General features: G+C 51.6%; 4 protein-coding genes and 1 pseudogene across 5 annotated transcripts; 3 read left to right on the top strand and 2 right to left on the bottom strand.

Annotated features, from left to right (window-relative positions):
• The first annotated feature begins 6,186 nt into the window (after window positions 1-6,186).
• LOC120674471 lies at window positions 6,187-6,922 on the top strand (annotated as a pseudogene).
• Window positions 6,923-7,155: 233 nt separating this feature from the next.
• On the top strand, window positions 7,156-8,072 carry LOC120672074. The gene has a single exon (XM_039952364.1). The coding sequence runs from the start codon at window positions 7,280-7,282 to the stop codon at window positions 7,781-7,783; it is 504 nt and encodes a 167-aa protein (XP_039808298.1). The 5' UTR covers window positions 7,156-7,279; the 3' UTR covers window positions 7,784-8,072.
• An 865-nt stretch (window positions 8,073-8,937) lies between these two features.
• On the bottom strand, window positions 8,938-10,221 carry LOC120672073. The gene has a single exon (XM_039952363.1). It carries the CDS (start codon window positions 10,079-10,081, stop codon window positions 9,170-9,172), a length of 912 nt encoding a protein of 303 aa, XP_039808297.1. The 5' UTR covers window positions 10,082-10,221; the 3' UTR covers window positions 8,938-9,169.
• A 6,908-nt stretch (window positions 10,222-17,129) lies between these two features.
• LOC120675877 (probable staphylococcal-like nuclease CAN1) lies at window positions 17,130-20,860 on the top strand. 2 transcript variants are annotated; one of them, XM_039957089.1, is made up of 10 exons: window positions 17,130-17,362; window positions 17,471-17,622; window positions 17,766-17,821; window positions 18,251-18,365; window positions 18,460-18,576; window positions 18,679-18,866; window positions 19,012-19,071; window positions 19,201-19,360; window positions 20,425-20,493; window positions 20,592-20,860. In XM_039957089.1, exons 2-10 carry the CDS (start codon window positions 17,491-17,493, stop codon window positions 20,691-20,693), a joined length of 999 nt encoding a protein of 332 aa, XP_039813023.1. In that variant the 5' UTR covers window positions 17,130-17,362; window positions 17,471-17,490; the 3' UTR covers window positions 20,694-20,860. The 2 variants fall into 2 exon arrangements, with proteins under 2 accessions (XP_039813023.1, XP_039813022.1); XM_039957088.1 differs by having other exon boundaries at window positions 17,130-17,380; window positions 17,485-17,622.
• On the bottom strand, window positions 20,822-22,145 carry LOC120675878. Its single transcript, XM_039957090.1, has one exon. The coding sequence runs from the start codon at window positions 22,026-22,028 to the stop codon at window positions 21,093-21,095; it is 936 nt and encodes a 311-aa protein (XP_039813024.1). The 5' UTR covers window positions 22,029-22,145; the 3' UTR covers window positions 20,822-21,092.
• Between the last annotated feature and the right edge of the window lie 2,292 nt (window positions 22,146-24,437).

Below are 24,437 nucleotides of genomic sequence, written 5' to 3'. Positions count from 1 at the left end.
GAAGATCTAAATCAAGTCTATTTGCGAAACCTCTTCAGGGATGGGTGTACTTTTCGCGATGAATCTAATGACGGTAATTAATCGATGATTGGCTACATTTATGCTACAGTAATCATCCTCTAACCACGCGATCAAATGCCTCATTAAATCCGTCTCATGCTACAGTAACTTAGTTCTGGAGTTGGTTTTGTAAACTGATTTTATTTGACACCGTAATTAACAGTCAAAAATTACTATTCCTGGAATTCTAGAAAACCAAACAAGGCCCTAACTCCGTCTCATTAGCCTCTTTATTGCTGACAATAACCTGAATAATATAAACTAATAACACAAACACTCGGCAAATGACGTTAGCATGTACTTCGGATGCACGCAAAAAGACAACAAAGGAGAGACTTCATAGAGAAATAGATGGGCGATGATGTGTCAAGACCCATCCCATAATTTCTTTCGTAGCTAGGGAAAGACGAATTGCAAATGACTTGCCCAAGATGGCAAAAACTGAAGCCGTACACGCCAACTCTTTGGTGCTTTTGAACATTTTCGATTGTCTGGGATAGTTATAGTTGTAGCCACCCCCACTAGAACAAGGAGAGTTCAATGGCTAAAAATTGCCCACCTACGACACCTGGAGCTGGAGGTGGGCGCTCTCGACGATCACACTCCAGATCTGGGAGCACGAAACGGGAAGGTTTTCAGTTCCACATCCTTGTTTGGAGGGAGGGTCTTCAGTAATCCGTGCGCGTAACACCCAGTCTTTACTCTCGAGCGAGTCAGGTGGTGAAATGCGACGAGCAGGTCACGCAGTTTCACAATCGAGTGCGCTCGTCGACCAAAATTACTCCGAATCTTGAAGGCACGAACGAGCAGGTGGCTCCATGGATGGAACAGTGCACGCTATGAAGGCCGATCATCACTAGAAGGGGAATGGCAGACATGTGATGATTTTATAGTTACAAATCAATGCATCTGAAACCATGCTAGGTTGGTTTGTTCATGCAGATCCGATCATGCCTTCCTAATCTGTGTCCTCCAATGCAGCTAAGCAAGAGTACGTTACTACTACCTGTGACTTGTGTGGTTTGGTGCTTTCTGCAGGTATCTAGTTAATAGCACGTGACGATCTTGTCGGACACCATCAAGTGCGCCGTCCCCGGCGGTGCGGTCGGCGGCGCCGGTGCCATCAGCACCCTCACCGGGCACGTCGCCTCCAGCCTCCTGCTCCGGCCGACGTGCACCGGGCGGAACCTGACCTCCCCGGCGAGCTTCAGCTCGAGCTCGAACACCCCCGCGGAGCGCTCCTTCGCGAGCTCCTCCGCCGCGGCCGATCAGCGCCACGCCACGCGGCGGCGACACGGCCACCACGCGGAGCTCCTCCGCCCTCCGCGGCGCGATCCTCCTCCCCGCGTCGGCCAGGCGGGCGACGCCGAAGCGCCGCCCCGCGAAGCGGAGCTCGGCGTCGAGCGGGGCCGCGAGCTCCGCGCGCATCGCCCAGTTCCGGTTCCGGAGCACGACGGTGAGGGAGAGGTTGTACGCGAGGGAGACGGCGGCGGCGGCAGCGGTGCCGTTGCGGGGGCCGCCGTCGATGAGGTCGAGGCGGGCCAGCGAGGCGTCGGTGACCGCGGCGCGGACGGGGAGGGCGACGCCGAACGCCGCGACGAGCACGGCGGTGAGCGCCACCCCGACGAGGAACGAGTACCAGTTGAAGATGGCCTTGGCGCAGCAGATGCAGCAGCAGAGGCAGCACGCGCGGCAGCGGCCGTGGTCGCCGTCGCCCATGGTCGATCCCGGCCGTTCACGCTCGTGCTAGTACCTAGTAGGTTACCTAGCTAGCAAGGTTCTTCACTACTCTTGTTTGTACTACTCCACCCGAGCTGCTTCTCTCTCGACCCGTCGTCGATGGCAATGGACGCCGCCGGAGTAAATACCTGCCGAGAGAGAGGCAGAAAGGTCCAGCACCTGACGCATCAAGCGGCCGAAAGAGACGAGATTGATCGAGCGAGCACTCGCGAAAGCAGGCGCCGAGGTTAAATAGCACAGGCGGCCGGCCGATCGCGTCTCCATCGAGGAACGAACAACCGCTTCAGAAATGGCTACCCTCGTGAAGACGCAACGCGTGCGAGCAGCCAAGAACGGTAGGGTGAGTCATGGAAGCCAGCTAACTGGCTGCCGCCTTTCTGCGATCTGGCGAACGAGGGGAGGCAGGGGCGGAGCATCGCCGGACTCGGGAGCACGGGGCACGGCGAGTCCGGAGACCGGTTTGGAGAGAGAGAGACCCGTCGTCGTGACGTCGTCGTCGTCGTCGGCCGTTCTCCCACCGTGGGACATGGGTGGGGAGTCCTCCGGATCATGATTCGCGAAGGAGAGAACTCGGGAACGTGTTCGGTGTACCGGCCCGTCGAATCGATGGACGGGCTGGGGTGACAGCGCCCGCGTGGACGCGGGGGCCACGTGTCGTGATGGGCGGCCGCGGCGGATCGGATCGCCCGACGGGGCATCTCCACTCCGCTCCTCGATCGATCGCTGTTCCCGTGGGAAGCTCCCACGTGCGGGCTCCACGTGCAAATGTACCCACGTACGGCAACGAAGAGAGTAGCTAGTGAGTTCACTCGTCGTACTATAGCACATACGCCAGCACTGCAACTTGTTATTTCAAATTATAAGTCATTTTAAGAATTTTGGAGAGTCAAACTATCTCAATATTTGATCAAAATTATAGAGATAAACACAAAAATTTATGGCATCAAATAGGTATACTATAAAAATATAGCTAATAAAAAATCTAATGATACTTAATTGACTGTGCAGCTGACTGACGGTTGGATTGGATTAGGCCAACAACAAACTCAGCTAAAAGGACGCCTCGAATAAACCCAAGAAGTTCGTGAACATCGTGAAACCTTTTTTTTTTTTGTCAGGGGCCAAAACATTTACAGGGCATTCAACTCAGTTACTCAGCTCTAGACCTAAGAGTCGTCAGTCCTGTCGATCTATAATTCTATTATACCAAAACGATCGACAAAATTAATTTGTCCAGTAACGCAATCTAGCAGGTCCACGGTGGCAGGCCACAATGAGCACGCACCGAAGCTCCAGCCGGGTTGACCAGAGAGCAAGCAACCTAGCTAGCTAGCTAAGCAGCTTAGCTAACCAACCCTGCACAATAATTTCCGTCCAGCTTGGCTCGTCGGCATGTATTAAGCGGGAGGCTAACCACGCGATTAGTTCCAGCACAATTATATAGATCAGCTTCGGAGCTACCTAGCTACTCAATGATCCAACAGAAGTATTATGTCAGTCTCAATGGAAATTTCATGGAGGGTTTCATAGCATTAAATATCATCAGTTTTGCTGACATGGCAAAAAGAGAGAATGATGGAGTTTCATGGGATGTGAAGAGAGTTTCATCACCATGAAACACTACTACAGAACATGTCTTTGTTCCATGCCATTTGTCCCGACTGTCTTTGGACCCGAGATAAAAGATGGCTTTTGTCCCGGGTCCAACGGCTAGCCGGGCCAGCGGGGGACAGGGACCTTTTGTCCCGGTTGGAGCCACCAACCGGGACAAAAAGAGGGCCTTTTTCCTGGTTGGTGCCTCCAACCGAGACAAAAGACTGCGCGGACCTTTTGTCCCGGTTGGAGCCACCAACCGGGACCAATGGCTAAGATTCTATCCCGGTTGAAACAACAGCCCGGGACAAAAGGTGATGGTCGGCCTCTCCCACTTGATAGTTTCGAAGTCCGTGACTCCTCTCTGCCACTTATTATTTCTCTACTTCTCTCTACCTTATCCCTCTCTCTGTCTTGCTAGCGCAAGCAGGAGGCCGCTGGCAGCCGCGGAGCGCACGAGCAGCTGGCCGCGGGCCGCCGCCGGCCGCGCCGCGGCGGAGGGCTCCGGCCGCCACGGAGCGCGCGAACGCCGTGAGGAGCTGGCCGCGGGCCGGCTGCCACCGCCGACACGAAGCACGCGGGCCCGCCGCCACCACAAAGCGCGAAGCTTACCGCCGCGCGGAGCGCGCCGAAGCGGGCCGCCGCCGGCCACTGCGGCGGGAGCGCTCGAGCAGCGGGCGCCGGGCGCCGCGGGAGCCGTCCGTCAATTTTTTTCTTACTTTTTAGAAATAGAGATGCTTATCGGATTGTATGGATTGTATCTTGTGATGGATTCTTTGAATGATTTGCTGGATCTATTGATTTTGTATGGTCGATTCAATATTTGGTGATTGATTCTTTGAATAATTTGTCGACACTATTGGTGGGGATGCAAGAGGAATGGGAGGGGATGAAAGCCCCGTGGACGGCCTGGCCAAACTCCGGTGGGCGGCGCGGACAGACCCGGCGAGCCGCGGCTGTACGGGCTGGCTGATGGAGGCTGAATTTTTTTTATTGTTAAAAATTACATTTGTCCCGGTTCCATAGCCATCGGGATAAAATGTCGGACACATTTATCCCGGATGAGCAGTCCCGGTTGAAAAACCGGGACAAAAGCCCCTTACCAACCGGGACTATTTGCACTTTCTATAGTAGTGAAACCCATCTGACACAGTTATCTAGTTTCCAATCTTGGTAACTGTGCCCATAAAACTTTCACTGAAACTGACCTTAGTCGCCGGCCTTGCTTGACCCCAACCCCATTCACCCTCTCCTCATTAGTTTCATTTTTGAAATGTGATCACCACCCTCTCTCATGAAAAAGACGTTGCACGGCCGGGTTCGTTTTGGAGCATATATGTATGTATAGGTATACCACTACCAAACCAAACATCAATCACAACTTCAGAACCACTATTAAACAATTATTGCACTCTAAAAATAATTCTGCTTAAAATGACCCTAAAATAATTCAGACCTGGTAATAAGCTCTCTAGTTATATCCAATCGTGCATTCACACTTGTAGCCCTCTCGTTGCATCGCTCGCAGCACTACTCATGCAATCCAACCACACACATCATCAGTGAGGGGAGGGAAGAGGAAGGAAGGATGCAGCACAGCCAAGCTCCAGCAGGGCAGCATGGCTGTGCGCCTGAGTGTGCCGTGTGCGAATCATTGGCGCATCCGCTAGCTCCAAAAGAGAGAGAAAAATAAAATCATCACCAGAACATGGGCACTAATTAAGTTATAATTAATCCTCGCAGAAAAATCATACAATTACCATTAATTATACCTTCCCCTTTGATGAATTTGGGTGTGGTTCAGGGTTCAGAGTCTAGATAAGATGGGTGGTGAGTTCCCATCTCCACTGTCCCCTCACCAAACTGTTAATCCCGATCAGCTTTGTTAATTGCCTCTGGCCCTTTTCTTTGAGGGTTTTTTTGATGCACGCCATTATAATTCTTTAAGTTTGGAGAAACACCATTATAATTCACCTTATTAGAAATTTACCATTACAATTCTATTTCCCTCGGGTCCATGCCATATTCTACGTTTGGCGCGTACTTGGACCCACTTGCAGGCGTCGTATCCGTATATCACCGTATGTGAGAAACCACGGCCCCCTTCCTCCGGCGGTGCCTCTCCCCTGCCTCCAATTCCGGCCGCCTCCTCCCCTCCGGCGGTGCCTCCCCCCACGCGGTGCTCGGCGCGCACGGTCGGAGGCGGAAGCGGAACGGCACGCGCGGACCAGGGGCCGCACGGGGGGAGACGGAGGTGGCGCGGCGAGCGGGGAGCCGGCGGCAGGACCAGGCGCGCGGGCGAGTGGCGAGCGGGCGGATGGCGCGGGCAGAGCTACTAGCGGGAGCGACGCAGCAGGGCTGCGTGCGCGGGTATTGCGCAAGCGGCGCACGCGGACCAGGGGCCGCAGGGGGGCGGGGAGCCGGCGGCGGGACCAGGCGGCCGGGCGGGCGGCGAGCGGGCAGAGCCTTCCCCGGCGGTGCGCAGGACGCGTGCGGGAGCGGCCAGTGGCGTGCTGCAGCAGCATGCGCGCGGGAGCAGAGGAGGAGCAGAGGCGGCTCGCAGGTCCAGTAGTAGTGGCGGCTCGCGGTGCAGCAGGGCTGCGCGCGGGCGAGCAGCAGAGGAGCACCTACTGCGGGGGACTAGCGACGGGCGCCGGCGGCTTCCCTTGGCCTCCTCTTCCCCGTCTACGGCCGAGCCAAAGCAGCCTCTCCTCCTCAAAGAGAGTTCGAGATCGCAGCTACATACCACCAGCAAAGCAACAGCCACCGACATTCCGAGAAGTGTAACCGACCATGATGATGATGGGAGAGGGCGCGCACGCGCCGCCGTGGCAGCAGCAGTAGCCGCCGGCCAACGCCGGCATGGATGGGGACGACACGTCGCCATACAGCCTCCTGGCGGCGCTGCGGCATTACCTGCCGTCGAACGAGGCCGCACCGGCAGCGTACGAGGAGGACGACGAGGAGGCCCTGGCGGCGGCGGCCGCGGTGGACGCCTACGCCTGCGACGAGTTCCGGATGTAAGAGTTCAAGATGCGCCGGTGCTTGCGCGGGCAGAGCGACTGGACGGACTGCCCGTACGTGCACCCGGGGAGAAGGCCCATCGCCGTGACCCCAGGCGGTACCAATACTCCGGCACCGCGTGCCCGGACTTCCGCAAGGGCTGGTGCAAGCGCGGCGACGCGTGCGAGTTCGCGTATGGGGTGTTCGAGTGCTGGCTCCGCCCGGCATGCTACTGGACGCAGCCCTGCAAGGACGGCACCGCCTGCCGCCGCCGCATCTGCTTCTTCGCGCACACGCCGGACCAGCTCCGCGTCCTGCCGCCGCAGCAGTCCAGCCCCCCGGCGCCGCGCCGTCGCCGCTCGCCGAGTTGTACGATGGCTCGCCGCTCCGCCGCTAGGCGTTCGAGAGCTCCCTCACCAAGACCGGCATCACGTCCTCGTCCCCAACGAGCACGCTCGTCTCGCCGCCGAGGTCGCCGGATGCTACCGCTCGCCCTGGATTGGACGGAGAGATCCGGAGCTCTTAACGCCGTAGACGTACCGGCGTTCATACGCTCTCTGCGTACGTATTCGGGGCCTCACAATGGGCCCGAGCGGCTGGGATACGTAGAAAATGGCAAAGAGCAGGGAGTCCAACAATTGTAATGGCATATTTCAGAATACTCGAATTGTAATGGTATTTTTCCAAACTCGAAGAATTATAATGGCGTGGATAAAAAAAACCCTTTCTTTGAACTCCACTATATATACGTGCTGGCCACATCGCCACAGTGAAGAGAGAGAGAGAGGGCGAGGAGGACGAGGAGGTGGAAGAGACGACGGAGGCCACGGGAGGAGGAAGCCGGCGCGCGGGCGTCGCGGGATCACGGCGCCGATCGGCTAGCATGGGCAACAGCCTGCGGTGCTGCCTGGCGTGCGTGCTCCCCTGCGGCGCGCTGGACCTGGTGCGGATCGTGCACCTCAGCGGCCGCGTCGACGAGTACGGCCGCGCCGTGTCGGCCGGGGAGGTGCTGGCGGCGCACCCCAACCACGTGCTCAGCAGGCCCTGCTCGTCGCCGCAGGGGGTGGTGCGGCGGATCCTCATCGTGTCGCCGGACTCGGAGCTCGAGCGCGGGGAGATCTACTTCCTCATCCCGGCGGCGTCCGTGCCCGACGCCAAGAAGGGCGGCGGCGGCGGCACGCCGACCCGGCACGTGCGCAGCAAGTCCGAGGGCAGCGTCGTCGTGAGCGACCGGCAGCTGGGGCTCGCCGGCGCCGGCGCGTCGCCGCCGGAGAAGGCGCCGGCGAAGAAGCGGACGGCCGCGCAGCAGCACCGGAGGCGCATGAGCACCGGCAGCCACGCCGCGCCGTGGCAGCCGCACCTCGCCTGCATCGCCGAGGACCTCTGAGTCGGAGCTGTTCGCGCGCGTGGTTTGATCGGTCGATGCCGTGGTTCCCGTTTCCTTCTCCCATGTAAATTTTCGTCCGTGTCGTCTCTGGATTGGTTGCTTGTTCTGTCGTTCAAAGTGTAAATTCAAACGTCGCGAGTTGATCTTCTTGCGTCGATTTTTGAACATCTTTTGTAATTTCTTTTTTATTTCGTTTGGTGGTGAAGAGTGTTCTTGATTTTTTTTCTCTTGAGGAACTAGCTGAAACAGTGACAAAAAGAGGCCAAATTCAACATGTATTAATTCAAAACCTGAACTTGTACATAAAAGCTTCATTATATTGTACCCGACGTGTCATTTTCATCTGCGACTTTATTTTCGTAAACAGAAAGAGGATCCACCACCAATCCCGATCATAGCACCGCACTGCAGGTGCAGGGAATAATGTTAGTTCGATCGCCCCTTTGAGATTCCGCGCAATGATTTGGGCGCTAATAGTGAAGGCACGCATCATTAGCGCAAGCACAAACGGGCTGTTGCCTTCTTAAATCTCAACGTCTGTTAGCAATCTTGACAAAATTCAACAGCAATCAGTTTTTTTTTAAATGATGAATTGGAGCAAGTTGGTTGAGCAAATCCCCTGGCCCAAAAATAAGACACGACCACGCAAAGCCCACCTCTTGTACAAGCCGGGTCAGCTAGGAGGAGGTAGGCCTGTGACGGCTTCAGTTGGGCCGGGGGCTCGGCTCGCATAGCTCACGATTCGCGAAGGCAACGGTAGCTGTAGTCAATGGAGGAGGTGGAAGACTGGAACTGGAAGGGTTGGCAGCTGACCGGTCGGCCACGGCCTCAGCGTTCACACTTCACACGAGGGAAAAGCAGGCAGCGCGAGGACGCCGACGGGTTGTCAGTCACACGCACCGTTCCTCGCAAGGCCTCGGACGAGGCGCAGCCAGGCCTGCAGGCGTGCTCTTTGTTCGTTTGCCAGAGCAGTTCTCGCGGGACCAGAGTCCCGGACGGCAATGCTCCTCCTCTACTGGAGGAAGAGCAAAGCAACTCGACATTAACCTCCATGTTGGTCAATAGTAGGATTAGCACTGAACTGAAACCACAGTGCAGCTTCCAGCTGACAAAATCACAAGTCGAGACGAAGAACTCCGGGCGGCTCACAGAAGTTGGAGGAACTAGTAGCTCGTAATTTGCATCCACTGCAACTAGCAGAAATGTAGGATTGGCACTAGGCTGAAATCACCACTCCAGCTTCCAGACGACAAAATCACAAGTCAATCGTCGAAGAACTCTAGGCGGCTCACGGATTCTATGTTTCTAAGCTCGAGGAGGAAGAGCTAGCTAGTAGGAACTTGCATCGACCGAAACTCTCAGATTGCAGGGGGAGTCCTCACTCTGCTACCAAAATGCAGGAGCAGATCCTGGCAGTGGCCACCACCAAAGCGAAATGCGCGATAGGCGACGGCCGAGGCTCTGCTGCAGCTCCTGCCGGCGCCTCGTCGGCTTGCCGATGCGGCGTCGGACCCGCGACATCGCCTTCGCCACCGCCAGGGCGCGGTGCGAGCGAGGCACCGGCGGCTCGCGGGGCGCGGCGACGAGGCCGCCGAAGGCGGCAGGGAGCCACTGGTGAGGCCGCATCCACGCGAGCACCCGGCGCTTTGGCAGCTGGACCGCGGTGTCCACCTGGCCGCGCGACGCCGAGCCCCCGTCGGCGCCGGAGCTGCAGGCGGCGCGCTTCCTCTTGGCGCCCGTGGCGGGGAGCCCGGCGGCGCAGGCGGCGACCGAGCCGGCCCTGCTGCTGCTGCTCCCTTCTTCCTGGCGGTCCGGAGCGCCGCCGCGCGCGTCGCCGTCGACCTCCATCTCGTCGGCGCGGGCGGTGTCGAGGCGGAGCACCTTGACGAACATGTCGAGGTCCCCGCCGGGCCCCGCGAGGCGCTCGAGCTCCTCGACGGCGTCCGTGAGGCGGTCCAGCTCCGCGCTGCAGGCGAGCAGCGCCCTGAGGCCCGCGAGGAAGTGCCTGGTGGAGCCCGCGACGGCGGCGGCGTCGCAACCGGGGGCCTCGAGGACCTGCTGCCCGCGCAGCGCCTCGGCGCGGAGCACGTGGAGCCAGGCGGAGAGGGAGCCGTCTCGGACGGCGGCGGCCCCCTCGGCGGCGTCGGCGACGGCGCGGACCATTGCCACGAGCTGGCGCAGGCGGCGGCGGCGCTGGTCGACGCGGGAGCGCGCGGACCACCGGGCCTTGAGGAACGCGATGAACTCCCACAGGAGCTGGGACTCCATGATCCTCACCCCCGTGCTCGCGACCAGCATCGCAGCAGGGGGTTTGCAGTTTGCTCAAGATCAGGCCCTTTTTTCGCTCGAGAAAAAGGGTGGAGGCGAGGAGCAGGAACTGCGGCAAAGCTCCGTTGGAGGATGCCTAGTTGTGTCAGACTAGGCCGAGCTGTTCCATAAGGCAACGTATCTCTGGTGCAAACCAAGGATTTTGTGTAAACCTACTAAATAAAATTTCAAAAAATTCTGAAAAAAAGCATGAATGTGCTTCTCAGATTACATCATCTATATATACAATTTCATGGTCAAATTCGTCTTACTCTAAAAGTTACAAAAAAGACAAATTTGAGATGCATTTGAACCATTATTGTTGTCAGAAAATTTGTTTTTCTTTTACTTTTAGAGTAAGATGAATTTGATCATAAAATTTTGTATATAGATGAGGTAAGCTGAGAAACACATTCATGATTTTTTTCAAAAAAATTTGAAATTTTTTAGTAGATTTGCACGAATTTACACAAGATGCTTGTTTTGCACTACATACGTTCCCGTTCCGTAATAGTATTTTACAGTCTCCGGCCGGCTCTCCGCGCTTGGTGACCGAGCACAGGCGCAGAGAGTAAAAAGCACAGTTACCAAACCGATGCGACATGGGCCTACATTTCTGTGACAGGTGACACAGCAGTGCAGGACTTCTGGAGTGCAGTAGAGTCCCCTGCTATGGGCCGTGTATCCGGCTAGCCGTACAATGGAGTTGGACCGTGACACGAGGTTCCGTGACACAACAATGGAGCCATCCCGGGCCATGCCGGATCTCGTGATCATTGGGCCGTCAAATTTAAAAAAGAGTGATCATTGGGCCGGCGACGCCTACGGTTCTTACGCCCAACTTTCTTTAACATGGCCGCCCATACATTGCATAAAAGTTATTTCCAAAGCTATAGTTCCCCTCTTTCTTTGAGGCCCAAGTTATTGCGGTTTTTTCTTTTTTATATTTAAAAAAATTTAAAATTTCAAAAATATATGTCCGTTTTGGAAAATTTCAAAAATATACCCCGGTCGCCTATGGGGGGCGACAGGGCTCAAATGTAATTTTTTTCTTCTTCAAATTTGCAACAAAGTCCCTGGAGAGAAAAAAAAAGAGGGGGCCTGTCGCCCCCCAACGGGCAACAGGCCCCTGTCGCCCACCCCAGGGGCGACCGACCAGTGGGCTCAGCCTCCAGGCGCTAGGGGGCCGGTCGCCCCTCCCGCGGGCGACTGGGGGGGCCTATCGCCCCCCCGAGGGCGACCGGGTCAGCTCTCCCTATATAAGGCCTCCCCCCTCATTCCCTCCTCATTTGACCTCAAAAAATCCACCAAAAATCCAGAAAAAAGAGAGGGGTAAGGAGAAGGGAAGCGGCGAAGCTCTGCCGAATTCCGCACTTGTGATCTACCGGTAACTTCCGTATAAATTCGTTGATATTGTATAACAATTTAATTTAATTAGTGGATTAGCTGAATTAGATTTGGTGCTTTAGAACACTGGTTTAGTATTACAATTTGAGTACTATTACAGACTTTTTCAAATAAAATAATTATACATTAGAATAGAATTATGACAGTACCTTATTGATATTGCAGTATAAGACAATAGAATTATGACAGTACCTATATTTTCACGCATCGATTTGGTATACGATATGTGCATTGCTTAAATCATTGTTTTTTTTTATTTGGCGCACCACACAATAGCGCCAATGTCTTCGTCAGGATCAACCTACATTCCGTGGAGCAAGTGTAAAGCCACCGTACTCGAAGGAATTGATGTGCCAATGTGCTTCTGCGGTTTGTTATGCAAGTTCATGCAATCTGAGGTTTTAGGAGATGACTACGGCATGAGGTTCTTTGTGTGAGAACTACGAATATGATCCACCTAAGCGATACAGCAAAGACCGGGCCAAAGTAACAGGAGAACATACGCTATTTTTCTCTGTGACCTAACATTGAGTTATGATTCTAACTTGTGTTGGACAAAGTCTCCTCCGCCTCTTTGTGATTTTATGCAGTGGTTCGACACCGTGCAGTCGCAGCAGGCAAAGGACATTGTGGAACAAAAAGCAAGGTGGGCTGCAGAACGTTGGCGCCGAATGAAGCACGAGGAACAGCAAGAGGAGAAGCGCAAGAAAGAGCAAGAAGAGATCCGCAAGAGAATTGAGGAGGTGGATCGTAAGGCGGCGGCCGAACGTGAAGCTGACAAGGAGAGAAAGCGAGAGAGGGCACGTCGTGCGAATGAAGCCAGGGCCGAAGCAATTAGGAAGGGCAAATATCCTAGGTGCACTCAGTAGAGTAGTACCATGTAATCCCGGCATTTTACATTCCATAAGGCATGGTAGGTTTAGATGCAACAAGAAATTATCTTGTCGCGTGCACATGCCACTGCAATTAATTATTTATGTTTTAAGTTGAGAGCTTAACTTTGTGTGTTGTAGCCTTTACCATTAATTTGTAGTTGTAGCCGGGAGTCTACGAAATCTTTTTCACTTGTCCTTAATATTTTAGGAGCTTTTCATGTCACTAGAATACTAAAAAACACACATTTTATTAATATAACGATAAAAATTAAGAACTAAGAAATACATCATGGTCTGCTGCTAAAAAGCACACATTTTGATGTCACCAGAATACTAAAAAGCATCCGGAGACCTCACCCGCCGACGATGATGACGACTACACGCTCGAATAGCTCAAAATAGGAACCATAGTGTATCTAGCTGCGAGTACGAGATCACAGGTTGCCACTGCTCAGCACGACGATCACGGGTTTCAAATAGTAGTGCTCTTCCACCATTTCAAATAGATGTGACAAGACGGCAACCACACCAGCACACCTTCAAAGCAGTCTCTCTGGCGAGGACGACGGACCTGTCATTCTACAGCGAAGGTCTGTGGCATGTAGTGGGGAAGGCGGCATCTAGGCGCGATCGACCGAGCGGCAGCAATGCAGTGCTGTGAGTCTGCATGCACAGAGATGCATCGAGTAGTCATTTCGAGCATCGAATCTAGCCTTTTCAGTGTTAGGTCAGCTAGCCTCTTCACTGTGTTGTCATGTAGGTTTTTTAGGTGCATTTACACTCCACACTCCGGGTATCAGACCTTTGTGCGACTATAAATACTCCCAAGTTTGTGAACTCCCAGCACAACTCAAACACCAAACCTCATTGTATACCCAATGTCTGGAGGTGGGTCTAGCGGGAAGAATTACTATGGTTTTGAGAAAGGAAAAGAGGGAAGAAAGGGAGACCCCATAATTTGGGAGGGGCCTCTTGGACCTGATTTCTTTCCGGAACCAGTGTTTGATTTTCCGCCACAGCACAAGAGTGAATTTACCAATGAAACTCCTCTTCGATAATACGATAATCGTAGAGAACCGTGGCCAAAATGCAGACATGGTGCGGACTGCTTAGTGCAGATGTGCACCGACGGGATGGATGGCAGTCGGCGTTTCTTTAAATGTCCACACGCATGGGTAATACTCGGTTGTTTCATTTCTTTATCTTCAATGAGACACCTTACATGAAATTTGTTTTGCAGTCTTCCGATGCTCCAGAAAACTGTGGTTTTACTAGGTGGGTAGATCTTGCACCAATTGATTCTGTTTAGGAGTTCATCGAGTACCTCCAGATAAAGATCTTTGATCTGGAATGCAAGGTGAACCATTATGAGGAAGTGAGCGAGGGTAACAAAGACGACGAAGTTGATGATACCAGCAATGCAGCCGGTTCACAGGATGAACCATGCACTATTCCTTACTGCAACTGCCCTTGTCACAAGAAGAAGGGCCCTGCGCCTCCGGCACCACCGCCTGCACCACCTGCAATGGGTGGATACTGCGGAGAAGGCTCAACGCAGTTTGCTACGTGGGGGTACGGCTACTAGGACTTCTCTAGTGCTAGTGACATGCTGCATCGCTGTGTTTGTTCTGTTTTTTTTTTAAATTACCTAAGGCATGTTAGGTTAGTCCAGAATCTGTTTACCGTAGTTTGTAACGGGTTCTGACATGCCACTGCATGTGTGATGTGTTTTCATTGTCGTTGTATTATGATGTAAAATTTGGTGGTTCACATTACGTAATGCATTTCTTAGTTTTTATTTCTTATTTGTGTGATGTTAGCTGTTGACCACTTATTTATACACTTCAACGTTCGTCACTGATCACTCTCGTATTTTCCATTACATACAATAGATGGTATGTTTATACTTCGATGCTCCATTACGACTAAGTACGATTCAAACTCGACATTATGTATATGTCCAGTGAATGCAAGTTAGGTACGAGACATACAAACAAGCATAATACAACATTAACAATATTAAATGCGAATACATCTTAAACTGATGAACATCATATGTTATAGATCATGGCATGAAATCATCTAGGTCGTCATCCCAGTTGACAGATGGTGGTGCTGCAGGTGGTGTAGTATGGCTCGACGAACCTCTTGGCTTTCTCTTTCTCTCTTTTCTGGATCTACGTTCATGTACAGGGGGAGGAACAACATGTGTTGGAGGCCATGGTTTGGGGGGCATGAAGTCATCCATGTCGTCATCCCAGTTAACACAAGTTTGTGCTGCAGGTGGTGCAACATGACTTGACGAACCTCTTGCCTTTCCCTTTGTCTCCTTTCTGATTCTAGGTTCATGTACAGGGGGAGGAACATCATGTGTTGGAGGCCATGGTTTGGGGGGCATGAAGTCATCCATGTCGTCATCCCAGTTAACACAAGTTGGTGGTTGAGGTGCTGAAGCATGACTCGACGAACCTCCGGGCATCTGTTCTTGCGCAGGCCAAGTACTATCACCCGAAGATCTTATCCGCCTCCTTCGTCTAGTTTGCGGCATAAGTCCACCACCGAAGATACATACCAATTTACGGAAATTTGGTATCATTTTGTTAATCAACTCCGTGTCCTCGGGGTAATCCTAGCATATAATTAAAAAACAATGTTACTGTTTCATAAATATGGATTTGAAATGACGGACGGGATTAGAACTGAATGAGAGTTATCTTAATGTGCATCTCATACACCTCTGGCCGCATCCATATCTTACAAGAACTTTGTAAGAATCCAATGATATTAGGATGATTTGCTAGTTCACATACTCTCATGTATATCTTCCGACGTTCTAGCAGGTGTCCATTTACATCTTGCGTCGTAATACCTCGAAATAATGTGAAATCTTTAAACTCTACTACTTTGGACAACACCATCTCTATCGTACCATCCGCTAACGGATCCAACTTCTTACTGATAACAAGATGGGTCATGAAATCAAGTATTATACTAGATTTTTCTTCGGTCCATGAAAATCCTCCACAATTTGAGGCAGCCATTGCCTTATTCTGCAATATCAATAAGGTACTGTCATAATTCTATTCTAATGTATAATTATTTTATTTGAAAAAGTCTGTAATATTACTCAAATTGTAATACTAAACCAGTGTTCTAAAGCACCAAATCTAATTTAGCTAATCCACTAATTAAATTAAATTGTTATACAATATCAATGGATTCATACGGAAGTTACCTGTAGATCAGTAGTACGCAATTCGGCAGAGCTTCGCCGCTTTTCTTCTCCTCACCCCTCTCTTTTTTCCTGAATTTTTAGGCTCAAATGACAAAGGGAATGGCGGCGAATGGCGGCCAGGGCTTAAATAGAAGGGAAGGCCCCTGTCGCCCCCCAACGGGCGACAGGCCCCCTCTTTTTTTCTCCAGGGACTTTGTTGCAAATTTGAAGAAGAAAAAAATTACATTTGAGCTCTGTCGCCCCCCATAGGGCGACCGGGGTATATTTTTGAAATTTTCCAAAACGGACATATATTTTTGAAATTTTAATTTTTTTAAATATAAAAAAGAAAAAACCGCCAAGTTATTTGTGGAAGCAACGCTGCTGAAAGAGGCCCAGGTGTCAGTGTCATTCATCATAATGTTTACTTGGCCGATAACAAATCGTTTTGCAGGCCCATCACTCACTGAGCTGCCACAGCCAACAAACGCCTCAAATGCTCTCTCCGACTCTCCCTTTCTTTTTTTTTTTGTTTCAACAAAAAGGAGCAAATCTCTTGTCCAAATTGCGCGTGATTGGTGCAAAAAACGCACCATGCCGCTTGCAGGTGAGCCTAAATTGCAAGCCTGGAACAACTTTGCTTCAGCTTTGCAGGGACGAGGCGTCGAAGGAGCCAGCATTCCCAATGCAGCATACAGTAGGTTACTTCCAGCAAGTTTGGTGCTCACACACCGACCGACCGATCGATGATCGTGGCACTCTTCGGTTCACGTTGCGAGTCGTGACAGCCCACTGAAACTCGTGTCCCTGACGGACCCTTTTTTTATTAACAAACACGCGCTGCAGATGTTGAAATTACTTGCCTGCAAGGATGGCTGTAACCACCCGCATCCAATGATTGTTGTATTACTACGTCCCTGGAGGCGGCACTGGCACCGTGGCACGACCGTAGAAGTGGTACAGGTACCTACCCAAACTGTCGTTGCCCACTGCGTGCCACCTGGAGCAGCTACGAAATGCCAGCGAAACTACGAAAGCATTCGCAACGCAGCGAAACTACCAACTGCCGACGCCCTGGACACGCAGACGTAGTTCGCTATCGGCGTCAACGAGCACACGTGAGCACCCCATCCAAACCCGCGGGATCCGCGGCCGGCCGCCCCCACCGGCCCGGGTGGCGCCGCCAGCCAATGGCGCGCCTCCACGTAGCAAATCTCGCTTCGATGAACAGGTCAGCTGCGACAGCTTTCCCATCCCATCCTGGCTTTCCTTCCTGGTTGTGTTTAGATATGCGAAAATGGGGTAGAAAAGGCCATGTCGGACACTGTAGCATATTATAGCATTTTTCGTTTGTTTGTGGTAAATATTGTCATATTATAGGCTAACTATGCTCAAAAGATTCATCTCGCAACATACATCAAAACTATACAATTAATTTTTTTATTTACCTACATTTAGTATTCATGCATGGGTCATTTGTTATATTTAATGTTTCGATGTGATTTCGATGTGATGTAAAGTTTGAAAAATTTGGAGGAATTTGGGGAAGTGAACCCGATTCCATTTCCATCCCGGGACGGCTTCGCAAGTCGCAACGGCCGCGGCGCAGATCCACACACAACCCACGGACAGACAAAACCGCCGCAGAGGTTTTCAAATCCCGGGGCGGATTTCCGGCCAGAGAGAAAGAGAGAGAGAGCTGGAAGCACACCCCGCGCCGCGCCGAGATCCTGTCTTCGAATTCGTCGTCCTGCCGCGCCGGTGAGGCGGCGAGCGAGCTAGCGAGCCAGCTAGGCGGCCATGGGGAACAGCATATACCGGTTCCTGTGCGGCCTGTGCGCGTCCTCGTCGGCGGAGCACGGGCTCCATGGCGGCGAGCGAGCTAGCGAGCCAGCTAGGCGGCCATGGGGAACAGCATATACCGGTTCCTGTGCGGCCTGTGCGCGTCCTCGTCGGCGGAGCACGGGCTCCATGGCGCGCACCCCGCCGTCGCCGCGCTCGGCGGCGACATCCTCAGCTTCGGGACCAACTCGCAGGTGAGCTGCCAGCTGAGAATTTCGATCACTAGCGCTGCCGTCGTGCGTGCCCTGTGCTGGATCTGCTGTTATCACAGTCTGGTATGAGCTTATTAAAAGTTTCGCTAATTTTGGGGGGGCGCTTTGGGGATGGGATTTCTCAGGTTCCGGACGGGCTGAGCCGGCACGTCGTCTCCTCCAAGAAAGCGCAGGCGAATTGGTAACTGAACTGCGCTCGATTTTCTATTCGTTTTTCCTTCTTGCTTGATTGCTCCGATTTGTATACATCGCTGCCGTGGTACCGAGGGATTCGACGAGTGGAGCTATGAAAGCGACGCTTTTTCTTTGAAAATAATGCAAAGTTTAGTGGCAGTATGGAATTAGCCTTCCTTTGATTTTAGTGACACGTGGTCAAAGTTTAGTGTGCAGCTCGATTTTAGTGACCGAGGGATTTCAGTGCTTCCTTATATGGCAAAGTCTGAGCAGGACACGTGGTCAAAAGTATTTGTACTGAGTACTAGTACTAGTCTACAATCTATTCGAAAAATTACCATGCAGTTACACTGAATAAAATGCTTGCAGTAACAGTCACCAACATCCTGTTCTTTGTAAATTACTGCGATGCTAAAATTGCTTGCGTTCACGTAAGGTACAAGAAGCTGCTGGTGGCATGGAAGAAAGCCCGGCCGCCGCCGAAGACGCCCGAGGAAGCCGCGCGCTTCGTTGTGCAGACGCTCAAGAACCACCAGAAAGCAGATGTGGAGGTAACTAAGCTTCCAAACTGCATCAATTGACACAAACCACCATGGTGATCTACGGTCAATAACCCAACATTGGTTTCTGCTTGTGTTCGCCCAGGGCTTCTTGGCTTTCTACGGCCTGCCACATCCGAACGCGGCAGCAGGCGCTCCCGCTGCTCCTGCTCACCCGCCGCCCAAACCTCACGGCGCCAAGTTCGAGCTGCACACGCTGCCCGTAAGACTCCGGCCGGCTCCCTTTTCCATCAGTCATTTCCTGAATCTTTCCATGGTCTTGTATCCGGGCTAACGAAGTAACGGGTGTTCTTGCCGGTTTCAGATTGACCCCAAGTCTGTGGCCGACGGCGACACCATCAACGTGTACGTGGACACGGCCGACCCCCGAGAGTCTGGCAGCGTGCCCCGCGAGGTGCAGAAGGCGGCGGCGGAGCGGGCCAAGGCGCGGGCCGCTAAGAACTACCAGAAGGCCGACGCGCTGCAGAAGGTCATAGTGGACGCAGGATACAGGTTTGTTGAACTTCATATCGATCATCTTTTCTATCTACCATAGTAGCAGTTGGTTTCTTTCATCAGCTATCATTTTTTTCTCGAGAAGACATCTTTCCTATGGTTCAGGTCCTGACAGCTGAAGTTTGACATCTCTGCAATGCAGGCCAGTCCCTAACGCGAGAGGCGAAGAGGTGCTCGCCAAGAAGTACAGGATCAGGCTAAGGTTTGTGCTATGCGTAAGAGCTGACCAATGATCAGGAACATGTGCCTTGATTCCTTCAGTTAAACCTTTTTTTAGAGGACCATTCAGTTAAACCTGATGCAGCGAGAGTTGAATGTGGCATGTGCGCAGGGGCATCGATGCGCCGGAGAGCGCGATGCCGTACGGCAAGGAGGCCAAAGAGGCGCTGCTGAAGCTTGTCCAGGGAAAGAGCCTGAAGGTCTACGTGTACGACGAGGACCGGTACGGTAGATGCGTCGGAGACATCTACTGCGATGGCGTATTCGTGCAGGTAAGATTGCACAGTTTGCACTTGCAGACATCTACTGCCGAGACATCTACTGCCGTTGGGAGGCACAGTTTTTGCACTAACTCCTTGTTTAGATGCAAAATTCAAAATTCTAAAACTATCACATCGAATGAGAATCTACATGTATAGAGTATTAAATCTAGATGAAATAAAAAATTAATTGCATAGTTTGCTTATAAATTACAAGATGAATCTAATGAGTCTAATTAAACTATGATTAGGCACTAAATTGATACAGTAACTACTATAGTAAACATGTGCTAATGCCGAATTAATTAGTCTTGATAAATTCGTCTCGTAGATTACAGACGAGTTCTACAATTAGTTCTGGGATTAGTCTATATTTAATACTTTTATTTGAAAAGATTTCATTCCAAAAAGTTTACAGCCTGCATCTAAACGAGGGCTAGAAAAACCGGAAACCCTGCAAAGGCCCCGTTTCGTTTCTTCCTAGAATTCATAGAAAGACACTTTGACAACTAATTATGGGTATTAAATAAATGCAATATACAGAACCAACTTCAGAACCCTGCGTAAGAACTCTGCCAAATCTAATGAGATTTTTGATCGCGTGATTAAAGAATAGTTATTGTAGCATCACTGTAGCCAATCATCAATTAATTACTGTTATTAGATTCATCGTAAAAAATTACACCCATTCGTGAAAAAGTTCTACAAATAGACTTCATTTAGTACTTTATGCATGCAAGATTTCCTTCTCGACTGGTGTGTTCTAGGAATTCTAGAAGGGAACAAAACAGGGCCAAAATAGTGCAGAGTTTTGCACCATGTGCCGTCGGCTTGTACGGCCAACTTCCATTGGCTCTTGCAATTTACGGCAGCTCAATAGCAGCTGTACCAAGTCTTGTGCTAGAATTATAGTTTTTTTTTTTGCTTCTGCAATGCGCAATGAGTCTAAAGCTGGGGACATTTCAGCACACGGCAATGGGCGTGCTATACTAAAAAACTGAAAAAGTCACGCTCTTAGTGCTGAGCGCTAATTTCTTCAAGGAAGATGTAATCAATTTTTCTTGGTTCATTCGTAGGAGCAAATGCTGAAGAAGGGATTTGCATGGCACTACACCGCCTATGACCAACGCCCGGAGCTAGCCAAGGTAAGCAAGACAGCAAGTTATTCCCCAGACTGAATTTCTCTGCAACCGTGCATCTACAACTGAAGTTATCTGAAAAATAAATGTCTTTTCCCTGACAGTGGGAGAAACAAGCACAGACTGGCCGGAAGGGCCTGTGGGCGTCGTCCAAGCCGCAGAAACCATGGGAGTGGCGGAAGGATAAGCGCAACGGGACGGCATGAACATTGAACGGACCTCAGGGTGCCGTGTGTGTCAGTGTCATGTACAATATTGTAGCCATGAGCAGCTGATTATTTTATTTGAGGTGCTGCATAATGTATTGTTTGGAACTTGGAAGTCCTGTTGTTGAACATCGATAGACTGACCGAATGCCTTTGTTCTGTGATCATATACATTTGTCCAGTGCTTCTTCTATGCTATGATAAACTAGGCATCGCAAATTCAATCCACATATGCCGACCCGTGAGCATTGTATTACCCTGACATGCTGCTTACACTGCAAAAGGAAGTCCAGTGGCGGCGCCTCCTCGCCACCGAGAGAGTAGCACTACGGGCATACGGGAACCATCCAAAACATCTGGCGCGCGGGAAGCGGAACGTCCTGGTCTGGCCCGGTGAGCTCACACGAGTGCCTTCCCTGAGGTCAAAGATGTAGAAATCGTTGGTCTCCCCAAAGAAGTCGAACGCAAGGTAGACGCACCCCTCTTCAGACCATGCTCCCCGGCCGAGCACGAGGCGGCGAAGCTATGGGGACCAAGAAGAAACGCTCTGTCGCCGATGTCGATCACCCTGCACCATTCTTTCTTGGAGAAGTCCATCTTGTAGGCACCAACCTCCTCGATGTGGTCGAAGTTGCAGTCGAGGAAGAAGAGGCAGACGAGCAACAACTCCTGGGAGGACTCCTGGAGATAGGTCATGGTGGCACCCAGCGTCACGGCGTGACCGTCGAACCTGGGCATGGCAGCGCCGAAGCTGCTCATCTCCAGGCGCGGCTCCGGATCGCGAGCGAGGCTGAGAACCCCGACCTCATCCACTGTCCCCACGAAGTAGTAGAACTTCCCCTGCACGGCGGCCATGTTGCAGATCTCCTTCTTGGTGGGGGCGGAGTGGCTCTCCGGCACCGTGTAGTAGCCAATGTCGTAGGGCTGGATGACCCACGCGCTCCCCTCTCCGCCCCTGACGTGGCAGAACAACAGCTCTAGCTGCCTGACGTCGTTGATGAGGACGAGGCAGTCCGGAGAGGAGACCGCGTCGGAGAGCAGGCACCGGCAGAACTGCGACAGCGCTCTGTCCAGCGCCGGCAGCGCGATCTTCTCCCCTGTCTGCGGGTTCCACAAGGAGCACTGCGACGAGGTGGAGTCCGCGACGAGCACCAGGCCGCACGGAGTCTCGAGGCACCGGCTGTTCCTCAGCTCCGGAACTCGGCAGGTGCGCGAGGACTCGTCGGCGACCGAGAGCATGGTGTGAGAGTTGTCCGGCTGCTCGCCGTGATCGTACACCAGCAGCGGGAAGGACGCCGCCAGCGAGGCGAGATCATCGGTGGCCGTCGACTCCATCTTGCACGAAGCCGACGAGTGCGCGCACAGGCAGAGGCGAGATTGCGGAAACCAATCTGGCGCTGCTCTCGCCTGGCTCGGCCTCTTCTCTGTCTTTAAATTGGGGAGGATCTCGCTGTCCCGAGGGTTCACCTAACCGGTCCGGTTTTGACCGGTTACCGGTCAAACCGGTCCGGTTACGGTCCGGGCCAGTACCAAACCGGTCCAAATTCAAAATTTAAATTTAAATTTAAAAAAATGAAAAATTCTCAAAAAATACCTAAAAATACTTCAAGGTGCGACGAATCTAATGGTGTCAAATTTTCACAAAAATTCATTCATTTAGTATAGTTCGCGGGGATTTGAAGTTAAACAAAAAAAACGTGCATACAAAAGTATACAAATACAATGTAAAAGTAGTATAAAAGAGGATTGGAGGGTTCATTTAGACTAAAATATGTTATACAAACATTTATTTAGTATACTTTAAGGGCATTTGAATTTAAACAAAAAAGAAAAAAAATGAATTTGACCGGTTACCAGTCAAACCGGCCGGTATACCAGTACGAACCGGTTGAACTATGCCATTTGAATTTAAATTTGAATTCCACCGATTCCGACCGGTAACCGACCAAACCGGACCGGTATACCGGTACCGGAGGCCGGCGGTTACCGAACACCGGACGGATATTAAAACCGTGGTCCCGACTCGATCCGTGGTGTGAGACGGAGTCCCGATCGAATCGATGATGGGGAAGATCCCGTGGCCGAACCGGACTCGTACTCCCACGTACAGCCTCCGACGGCCAGGACGAAGGGGCAAAAAAAAAAGTGAATGGCACGGATTCACCTTTGGCGTCGTGATCAGCAGGAGGCAGCTTGCGCCTGCGAGAAGCAGATCAGATTTCAGGCCAGGGCGAAGGAGAAAATTTTAGATGGCTGACCGTCGGTAGCCGTCGCCTCGACCGTCGGCGGCGGGGCAGGCGACGTCGATGTAGGACCGGGAGGAGTAGGGGACTAGAGGTGTCGCCTGTCGCGTACCCTTTTTTTCCTGGGCCTTTTTTTTTTCTTTTCTGGAGGGCACTTCTAATGGGCATGAGAGGTGAGGCCCAAGAGAAGGCTCCGCTGGTAAGGAGTTTTTTTTTATTATTCGATTTATCAAAAATATATATCTAATTTTTTTGCAAAAATGTCACCCTGCCGCCGGTTCGTTTGGTGGTAATGAGATACCGCCGGATGAACCGGCGGTAAGGGTTCTGGCCCACCGCCTGACAACGTATCGCCGGTTCATCCGGCGGTAAGAGACCAGACCAATGGGCCTTCGTGGGCCGATAACTTACCGCCTGTTGAACCGGCGGTAGCTGGCGCTTACCGCCGGATGAGCCGGCGGTAAGAACCTACCGCCGGACCAACCGGCGGTAAGGCCCCCCTCTTAATCCCGCCCGCGCCGCCCGCCAGCCCGCTCACTCCCCGCGCGGCTGCCCGCCCGCCAAGCGCCGCTCGCTCTCGCGCGCCGCCACCCGCCAGCCCCGCGGCCCGTCCGCTCCGCCGCCCGCGTCGCGGCTGGTGAGGGCCGGCCCCCGCGCGCCGGGGTTTGCGCGGCCCCCGCTCCCCCGGCCGTGCGCTCGCCCTTTGGTTCGCGCGCCCACTAGTGTCAGGTATATTTTTATTTTTAGTTATACTAATAATAATTTGTAGATTAGTATTAGAAATATTAGTGATTTAGATATAGTTTTAGATGTAGAAATAGTTTTATTTTTAGTTTTAGATGTAGAAATAATTTTTAATATGAAATCGTAGAACTTGAAATTGAAAATATTAGTTTACAGACGAATATAATTTCATATATAAATATTAATGAGTCCAAACAGACATATTAGTGTCATAAAAATATTATTAATTGATATTCTATTACATAGAAAACCTATGAATATATGTCAGTAATAGTAATAGAAATTAAGATAGATGTAAATAGTAATAGAAATTGTAGAGAAACAATTAAGATAAATGTAAAAATAGCAGAATTATTTATTAGCGTTGATTAAATTCTAAGGACAAGTAATTATTGTCGTAAATATTGGCAAGCATGTCAGATGATTTGTATTTTCAAGTGTTCTATGGGTCAGGAGAAGTTAGATATGGCCTTGAAGGGATAGATTTGTCAGAGTTTAGCTCGATCACAAAAAAATACCCCGAGCTAGAGAGAGGACTTGGATTTCAATATCCAATTGGCTATATAAAGTTTTCAGCCTTAGTCGAGATGAACATGAGATCTCTGTCATGACAGTGGTCAGTCATAGGGAACCAGTATTTTGGGAGCTATTGCCGCTTGGAGGGACGCAAAACTGGAGGAACTATGTCAATATAAGTAGTAGCCGAGGCTTACCGCTTGTGTTGTTTGTTCAAGCATTCGAGAAGATTAGTTTTAGA

This window comes from Panicum virgatum, chromosome 5N (assembly GCF_016808335.1).
Source record: "Panicum virgatum strain AP13 chromosome 5N, P.virgatum_v5, whole genome shotgun sequence".
In the NCBI taxonomy this organism is placed as follows: domain Eukaryota; kingdom Viridiplantae; phylum Streptophyta; class Magnoliopsida; order Poales; family Poaceae; genus Panicum; species Panicum virgatum.
This window is presented reverse-complemented; position numbering and strand designations above follow the sequence as displayed.

Bases quoted from the DNA above. Each gene is read 5' to 3' on its own strand.
- LOC120672074 (XM_039952364.1), top strand. From the start codon at position 7,280: ATGGGCAACAGCCTGCGGTGCTGCCTGGCGTGCGTGCTCCCCTGCGGC.
- LOC120672073 (XM_039952363.1), bottom strand. From the start codon at position 10,081: ATGCTGGTCGCGAGCACGGGGGTGAGGATCATGGAGTCCCAGCTCCTG.
- LOC120675877 (XM_039957089.1), top strand. From the start codon at position 17,491: ATGGGGAACAGCATATACCGGTTCCTGTGCGGCCTGTGCGCGTCCTCG. The intron at 17,822-18,250 runs GTAACTGAACTG...CGTTCACGTAAG, and splicing joins AAGAAAGCGCAGGCGAATTG to GTACAAGAAGCTGCTGGTGG. The intron at 19,072-19,200 runs GTTTGTGCTATG...GCATGTGCGCAG, and splicing joins AAGTACAGGATCAGGCTAAG to GGGCATCGATGCGCCGGAGA.
- LOC120675878 (XM_039957090.1), bottom strand. From the start codon at position 22,028: ATGGAGTCGACGGCCACCGATGATCTCGCCTCGCTGGCGGCGTCCTTC.